General features: G+C 43.9%; 1 protein-coding gene and 1 long non-coding RNA gene across 6 annotated transcripts in view; one reads left to right on the forward strand and one right to left on the reverse strand.

Annotated features, from left to right (window-relative positions):
• LOC120640149 overlaps positions 1-787 on the reverse strand; it is a 24,262-nt gene extending 23,475 nt beyond the window's left edge. For both annotated transcript variants that reach the window (XR_005661751.1, XR_005661750.1), the window contains exon 1: positions 364-787. This is a non-coding gene — a long non-coding RNA (uncharacterized LOC120640149). The remainder of the gene's footprint in view (positions 1-363) is intronic.
• LOC120640148 overlaps positions 1-5,370 on the forward strand; it is a 7,545-nt gene extending 2,175 nt beyond the window's left edge. The window contains exons 5-9 of one of the 4 annotated variants that reach the window (XR_005661748.1): positions 1,452-1,576; positions 2,873-3,047; positions 3,148-3,167; positions 3,297-3,353; positions 4,978-5,370. Coding sequence is in view for 2 of the 4 variants with exons in the window: in XM_039916022.1 (XP_039771956.1) it covers positions 1,452-1,576; positions 2,873-3,047; positions 3,148-3,198 (351 nt within the window). In the remaining 2 variants the exon portion in view is untranslated. Of the gene's footprint in view, positions 1-1,451; positions 1,577-2,872; positions 3,214-3,296; positions 3,354-4,977 lie in introns of those variants that run through there. The other 3 variants (XR_005661749.1, XM_039916022.1, XM_039916023.1) reach the window with 3 other exon arrangements.
• The last annotated feature ends 3,336 nt before the right edge of the window (positions 5,371-8,706 follow it).

Consider the following 8,706-nt stretch of genomic DNA (forward strand, 5'->3'; position numbering starts at 1 on the left):
CAGAACAAGTTTATACCTGAACCCTAAATCTTTGAGGCCATTTCACTATACCTTTCATTAAGGACTTCCTGTCCCAGTTCAGATTGGGCATAATTTGGCTAGTGGTGTAATCTTGCTGGGTTTGGCAGTGGAGGTAAGTTGTGTTGTTCAGGAGCATAGCCACAAAATTCGGGATCGGTGACTCGATCCGTGTCCCCGGAACGGCGTCCCGAATCGAGGGTCGGGAACGATGGGGTCGATGTCCCGATTCAAGACGGGTCGTCGTCCTGTTGCCGCACAGGTTAATCAAGGGGCGAGCTTCGAATCTCGATGGGCCATCGCACCACTGGACGATTCGAGAGGGGGACGAGACGAGATGCTTACCAGCTTACGGACATGGCGCCGCCTCCTTCAACTCTGGCCGTCCGGCTTCGACGAAGATGCGGGCAACCGGCAGTAGAGAGTTGGCGGCGCTCCCTGGTACTGTCCCGGCGGAGGCCGTCGTTCGCCTGCCGCCGACCGCACGCGAGTACTCGACCAGCCGGCGTCTCCTCGCTGCGAAGCACAGACGACGGATTTCGCTGACGACCTCCTCCCGTCACCATCCTCACAGGCCCGCTCGAATCTGCTCGAAGTGCCAGGCAGCAGAGGCAGAGGAACTGTGTCGGTCGGCAGACTCAGATGCGTGGCCGTCTGTTGATTTTGGATCTGTGTAATTTTTCTTTCTTTTTGATTTTGGGATGGGACGAGACAAAAAAAAAGGTTCCGCAATTACTTCCAGGTTACCTTTTATTTTGTACATGAGCCAATATTGTATTTGCATGTGGCGGGCGGGAGAGTTCCCTCCGTGTTCCAAAAATTTCCCTCCATGCGATTATAGTTGCAAATAAAAAAATCCCTCAAATTGATTTGCTCCAAATATACTAGTATACTCTAAAATCTAAAAGGGAAGGAAAAAAAACAAAATAAGAAAAAAAAACCCTCGATCCCAAGCACCGTCCCAGGATTATCGATCCATAGACGATGGAGTCACGTACCAAATTTAGGATTCTCGTTCCAAATGAGTATACCCCCCTCGTACCATAATTCTATAAAGTAACGATCCTCGACCCTCGACCCCGTTCCTCGACCCGGTCGACCCGGGAACTTTGTGACTATGTTCAGGAGCTTGGTTGCGCATCTCCAGTACTGACTTTGTATTAGACCGACAGAGCAATGGCTCAGAGAGCATAACTATTGGCTCATATTTGGAGACCTTTTGTTCTACGTCAATAGTACCCCTATTGGATCCACTGATGATTTTACTATGATTAACAGGTGTAGTGAAATAACCTAAATCACAATTATATTGCTCAAGTATCTTTTTAATCCAGTTATCAGGACAACTGATAGATTTTTAATTTTCTGATGTTCTCATATAAAAGTTATAATGTTAGTGTGTTTTCAGTTATAAATTCTGGCATTTTTAGTAGTATGCAGAGGTATGGGCAGTAGATGAAGCACATCCCCATATGGCTCCAGAAGGTGGCGAGAGTGTCGCAGATGTTGCTAATAGACTATTAGCTGTGCTGTCTTCTACAGAGACAGATTTTCATAGGTATATCACAGAATTCGAATATTTTTTTGTTTTTCATGTTCATGCCATTTTTAATTAATGTACTACCAAAATGGTACTGGTAATTACCCAGACATGCAGCACTGTGAAATAAAGGAAAAAAGATCCATTTATTTTCATTATGTGACTGTGTACAGATTCATTTTGCACAAGAGTAAAATACACCAGAGGTCCATCAACTTGTAATGGGGTGTCACTTAGGTCCATAAACTCTGAAAGTGCATTTCTTGGTGCATAAACTTGTAACTTGTGTCACTTAGGTTCACAAACACTGAAACTACATTTCTAGATCCATAACTTGTAATTTGTATAACCTATGTCTATACCCCTTCACCTAGCCTTTATGCACTGATGTGGCACCGACAAGAATCAGCATGGTGCTGCAGATCGCTGAAGTTTCGCCAGAAGGGTGAAATTCAGGCCCCAATTTTAAATCCAAGGACATAGGGAGATAGAGGAGGGAATGGAGGACTTATTTTGGAGGTTATGGACATGGATTAGGGTTCAACGGGGTCACAATGCCATTGGAGAGTTCTGAAGCTGAGGTGTAGATATGACCAAAGCCCGTAATATTTTTTTAGAACCGCCCGTAATATATGTGGAGGCAGGTGTGATGACATCAGGTCAACATTTGTGGGTGCATCCTTGGCCACACGATTGCTCATGGATCAAGCAATGAAGGAGCATATGGAATTGCTCGACCACAATGAGAGCCTACTCGAGGGTGCAGTATGGTTGGGAAAACAGTCTTGGAGATTATTAAAATATGTATAGTCTGAAATGAAGAGTCTCGGTAGTTGAAAAGACATGTTAAAGAGGCATGTAACAGGTTATAAACACTTGATGAATCAAGAAGATACATGAAGGTGAATAGTTACAGGGTTTATGGATTGTGAGGGGACATCCTCCAAGCTAGCATTTATTGAGGATTTATTCTTATGTAGGAGAGACATTGATATAATCATGTACTAGTCTATACATGTATGTAAATACTTAATAGATAGAAAAATCTTATGCGACCACTGAAAAGGTTTAGGTTTCTCGAGTTGCCTATGCAATTGATGTCTAGAGTGGAAAGGTTGCTAATTGCAGTTAATATTACTTAATTTAGAAGATTGATGATGTTGGAGAGTTTGCCAAATGTCAATATATTAAACACTGGCCAGTGGCCACATTGTTCTACCTTTCTTTTCTCCAAATTATCAACATATTCTTAACTCATGCAGTCATGCTTGGATCTGGCATACTGAAGCTGACTTGTGTGTTTGTTTCTTGCAGCTCAGAAATGCTTATTGTCAGCCATGGGGACCCACTACAAATCTTTGAGGCTGTACTCAGTGGAGCCAAGGAGAACGCATCTTTCCTTGATGGCGTGAGAGACCTGAAAGTGAAAGGCACGGCTGTGGCATCTGTGCTATCACAGCATCGTAAGTTTGCACTTGCCACAGGAGAGGTGCACCGAGTTGTGTAACTTGCTGCTTCTTGGATTTTCATTGTTATCCAATATATAATTTGTAGATCCCAATATTCATCTAGCTCATTCTCTGTAACTGGACCGCGATTTGAATGGATACAAAGTGCATGGTTATTCGTTAACTTTATAGATAGCAAGTCCCCTCCCCTGATGTATGTCTGGAGTCCACCCCCCCCCCCCTCTCCTGTCTTGTTAAAACCGAATCACTATTCACCTGAAGATAGTTTTGCATGTCAGTTTTGCCATGTTGGCAGTGGATTGGCTGGTTTGCCATTAGGGGCAGACATTGTAACGAACATGGCACCATTTATGCCATTTCGAGTGATTTTGGTGATCGAATGACAACACAACACTTGGACTAATATGATTGTTAAGATGATCATTCTCAGACTTTTAGGTTCAAGTGATGACAAAGAGAAAGAGAAAATAGGCGTAGCAAGGCCCGAAGGGCAGCCCCTACGGGGGTTCCGCTACCCGGTTAGCGGACGGGGGTCGAGGGGGAGCCGCCCCTCGCGGGTCTCAGGGCAGCGCCCTGAAAGCTCTTCGGATCAGGAGCACCGGAAGAACCGACGCCAGGGGCACCGGTGCATCCGACGCTTGTCGGAAGAACCGACGCTACGATGTTTGGTGTAGGAGGAAATCAAAGCCAAGTCAGCCTACAGGCACCGGTTGAACCGACGGGTCAAAATGGGGCATCGGTGCATTGGCCGTCCTTTGTTCCAGAGACAATGTCAAGTGCCCAGGAGAAGTTTCTTCAGCACCGGTTGAACCGACGGTCCAAGCAAGGGCATCGGTGCAATGGCCGTCCTTTATACCAGAGACGATGTCAAGTGCTCAGAAGAAGTTTTCTCAGCACCGGTTCAACCGACGGTGCATCGGTGCATACCACCGGTGTAATGACGTCAGCGTCCAGGAGAAGATTCCTTCAGCACCGGTTGAACCGGTGAGGCATCGGTGCAAAGCATCGGTTCAACCGGTGGTCTCTGCGTCAGCCGTCAGGAGTCCAACGGCTACTTCGTGTTATGAGTGACCGGATGAACCGACGCTACCCTGCCAAGAGGCATCGGTTCTTCCGGTGGTACGCAGATTTTCAGCTAACCGTTGGAGCAACGGCTACAAGACTTGGTGGCCTATATATACGCCTCACCCCGGCCATTTGAAGTTTGCTGGAGTTGCTGGACATCCCACACACACCCAAGAACATCTCCAAGCCATACAAAAGCATCAAGATCATATCCTTAACCCTTAGCACACTTTGAGAGTGTTGTGTAAAGGATTAGCTCTTAGTGAGTGAGTTTGCAAGGCTTAGAGCCTTTGTGCTGTGGTTCATTAGTGAACCAAAACAAGAGCTTGGTGCGCCGGCACCTTGGAGCGTGGAGCTCGCCGGCAACGTCATCGACCCTCCGACTTGGTGTGGAGCGGCGACGACACCTTTGTGCGGGGGACGTGGAGACCCTCATCCTTTGTGGAGAAGCTCCTTAGTGGAACCCGGGGCCAAGGTGACCGTGATTGTGTTCACGGAAGAGACTTGGTGGCCGAGTAGCAATACTCTTAGTGAGTGCTACAACAACGTGGATGTAGGTGTGCCTTTGTGGCTAACCGAACCACGGGATAAACACCCGCGTCAAGAGTTTGCTATCTCCTATCCCGCTCTTTAAGCTTCCGCATTTCATTCTAGTAATTTGTATGCCTTTACTTTCATAGAATAGTTTCTTGATAGGAAAGGCTATAGGTTGCTAAACTCTTTTGGGATAGGGGTTTTACACTAGAACAACCTAGTTGCACATCTAGATAGCTTGTTTTAGTTTAAGCCTTGTGCAAACTAGTTGGAGCCATAGGTCTAAGTTTTTATTAGTGCCTAATTCACCCCCTCCCCCTCTTAGGCTAGAGCACCCGATCACTTTCAGACATGCTTGCAGCTCAAATGTGAGGGAGAGATTTAGTCCACTTAACCCCGACGCTCGTTCTATCTCCCTTTCTTTGTTGCGGCAAGATGAGGATTGTGCATCTGCTGACATGGTCCGGCCCAGGCTTGCCCTTGATATCTTTAGAGTTCAGAGCAGGCCCTGTCATCCGATTCCAGTTTGGAAGATGTTCAAATTGTCGTGATCTGGGAACTTTTTTTCGGTTGTAATTGTTGCAATCTGGAACTAATCTTGCATGGAATTCCCCGTCCTTGCTTGTTCGAGGTACCTTTGCTGTTGCTTCGTTTCTGTTTTCTTTTCTTTCTCTGTTTTGGACTGTTCTGCGTTGTAAGCTGTCTGTAGGTAGACGAAGCAAAAGTAATGCATAGAAGTGCTAACAAGTGTCTAATGCCTAAATAAAATAAAGATTGTTCAAACTGAAATTAACTATCATCCAGTTGGAAAAGCAACATGATGCTAGTTAACTTCAGGCCGCATTAGAAACAACATTCTTAGATGCTTTGCTTCTATTTCTGAAGGATTGTTCATGAATTCTTTCGTAGTGCCCATGGAACTGAGTACAAAAGAATTCTATTTCTGAAGGAAAGATTGTTCATGAATTCTAGAAGTTGCCAATTTACCTGCATGGACATTTCCTTGCCTCGGTGTCAATAATGTACCTCTTGTTTTCGTCTCTGACCTCAAAGGTGACCATCGGCTTCCCAATTTTCATCTGTAGATCAATGAATTTGTTGAGCTTCTTGGTAACATCTGGACACATTCTCCATACCCATTTAACGGAATTTCATCTTTTGTTGAATATATGCAATGTTGCAAATGTTACCACATGGCAGTGGTTTAGTAGAAACCGAATCTGGAACGTTTGTATTCAACTCTGTGGTTGATCCTTAAGGTTCCCCATTCAGGGTCCGAGAAATAAATTTAGATCTAACAACGGCTCTACAGTTCTACTACTTGAACCCACAAGTTATCAAAAGTTTCCAAGAACCATCTCCTAGATGGCATGTTCAGTGCAAAGTATATACTCCCAGATTGACCATTTCCAAACGTTCAATCCAAGATGACCATTTCCAAAAGTTATTTCTGGTCATTACTTCCGGATTGACTACTAGCTTTGTCTGCATAGTACTCCTCTACCTACGCATATCAAGATTCCGATTCAAACTTTGCAAACTTTGACCAATAATTTGGCTATTAATTTATATTTTTTTAATATAAATTTTTTATGATTGGATTCATAATCAGATACTCCATCTTCCAAAAATAAGTCATGGTAGGATTCAACTTTACCATGATTATTATATAAGTTTATAATCACAAGTGATATAATATATGATAAATGAATGGTCAAAGTATTATTTGGAATACCGTATCATGTTATATTATGCCTTTTTTTATATCAATATTATATTATGCCTTATAAAAAAAGAAAAAAGTTTAAATTACTCCCCTCAACTATAGCCAAAGTCTGGATAACCTCCTAAACTATTGTTTGGTTTATTTTACCCTCTAAACTATAAACATTTGGTTCAAATTACCCCCTATTATAATTTATCCTTTTCATTTCTCCATGCATAAGTGGAGTTTTGAGTTGAAATTTTGCAGCATAATAGTATGCGCCATAATGCATGTTAGAAAAATAGAATATATTTTTTAATATTTTGATAGGTTAGAATATTTAATAATAAATTAATCATTAGAGTTCAAAATTATATGAAAACAAATGGGGAAAATTATAAAACTTTTTCTAAATATGCATTGTGATGTCCACTGCAAAATTTGAAATTAAAATTGAACTTGTGTATGGAGAAACAAAAAAAATAAATTGTATTAGGGGATAAAAGAAACTAAATGGTATAGTTTAGAGGGTAAACTGAATCAAGTTATAGTTTATGGGGTTATTCAGACTTTGTCTATATTTGAGGCTAGTAAATTGAACTTTATCCAAAAAGGAAAAAGTTTAAATTAGGGAATATATACTGTATATTTTGATTTCAGTGAAGATCAGAACCAATCAACAAGTGAAAGGCTCTTGTTTGGTTTTGGTAATTGAATGACAACTTAGGTGGACTAATATGTGTTTATGTTGAGATACACAGGAGATTAGTCCACACAAAGACACTAGTATGAGCAACATGTGCCATGGAGGAGAAATGGCTAAGGGTTGGTGCTATGCTCATATAGTGTGATCGAGAAGCTCATTGCATATGAGACATGACATGGAGTTATGTGACCAAAGTGGAGAAGATCAAGACAAGGCTTGGCTTGATGGACCGGTTGCAATGGAGAAGGGCAAGTCAAGACTTTGAAGCGAGGGACCGCGAGGCGGTGAAGCTTGGGCAAGATTTGGCGCCGATGGACTGAGACAACGGTGAAGAGCGAGCAAGGTCAAGATCGATGGACCAAAGAGGTCATGTGATGATATGGAGTGGATCATATCATTTAAGAAAGATCAAGCCAAGTGTTGACTCATGATGATGATCAAAAGGCTTGATGGAGTTTGGTGCTTGTGTGGCATCAACATTTGGGAAGATGAAATGGAATGCGCAAGGCAAAGGTATGACTTGTAGGGCATTTCATTTCACCGGTCAAAGGTTGTGTAGAGAAGTGCATGACCGGATTTAGGATAGATGGCCGTACTATCAAGAGGGGCAAACTTGTTTGCATATCGGTCGTCTAGTGCCACTTGAGCAATCTAACATTGCGATGTTGCTAGGATCGAGTGGCGTGGTGAGATCAAGTGAAAGTCCTTTGAAAATGATTGTGAAATGCTAACACACAGGCACATGGTGTTGTTCACGTGGTTGTGTTGGCACATTTGCAAAGGAGAAAGAGTTGGAGTTGATGTTGATCAACTTTGGGAAGCAAGAAAGGTTTTTCGGTTTTCTCCGGAAATTAGGTGGTCTCTTGGAGTGGAATACTGCTTTGATCCATTGTGTTTTGGATCAAGTATTTAGTTGGGTTGTGTAGCCCTCTGAATTAGCTTTCCATAGAGTCCAAGATCACCTAATTTGGACATCGGAGCTAAGAGTTATGGCTGTTTTACCGAGGTACATTTCTGCTGGAAATATACCTGCGGACGGTCCGCTCAAGGGGGGTGGATGGTCCGCCGTTATCTCGGATGAGCTCGAACAGAACCGTTTTTAGCTCTGTTGGTGGTCCAAAATGAACTGCGGACCGTCCGGTCCAAGGGGGCGGACGGTCCGCCTTTAAAAGCTGAAACGGGCGCAGAAACTTGGTAGTTCTGTCTTGGGTGTCCAAAACATACTGCGGACCGTCTGGTCCTTGGGGGCGGACGGTCCGCCTCCTACTGAAAATTCTGGGACAGAAACACTGCGGTTTCTGTGTGTACTGACCTTTTGAACGGCGGACAGTCCGCCCCTGGGGAGCGGACAGTCCGCCGGTCACTTCCAGTTTTAGTCAGAGACGTTTGCAAATCGGTTGGTTCGAAGTTTTGAACCGCGGACAGTCCACCCTATGGGCGCGGACAGTCCGCCCGAGGCTCTAACGGTCGACTCTGACACATAATCATTGCAGTTCTAGCCGTTGGTTTTGAATGGCGGACGGTCCGGTTTTTGTGAGGCGGACAGTCCGCGAAAACTCTGTTTTCACGGGTTTTGGGTGTAACGGCTAGTTTGGGGCCTCCCTCTATAAATAGAGGGTGTGGCCGGCCATTTGAGATGGCTGAGCACCTTGGGGACTTGGTGTCCATG

Source organism: Panicum virgatum, chromosome 7K, assembly GCF_016808335.1.
Source record: "Panicum virgatum strain AP13 chromosome 7K, P.virgatum_v5, whole genome shotgun sequence".
In the NCBI taxonomy this organism is placed as follows: Eukaryota; Viridiplantae; Streptophyta; class Magnoliopsida; order Poales; family Poaceae; genus Panicum; species Panicum virgatum.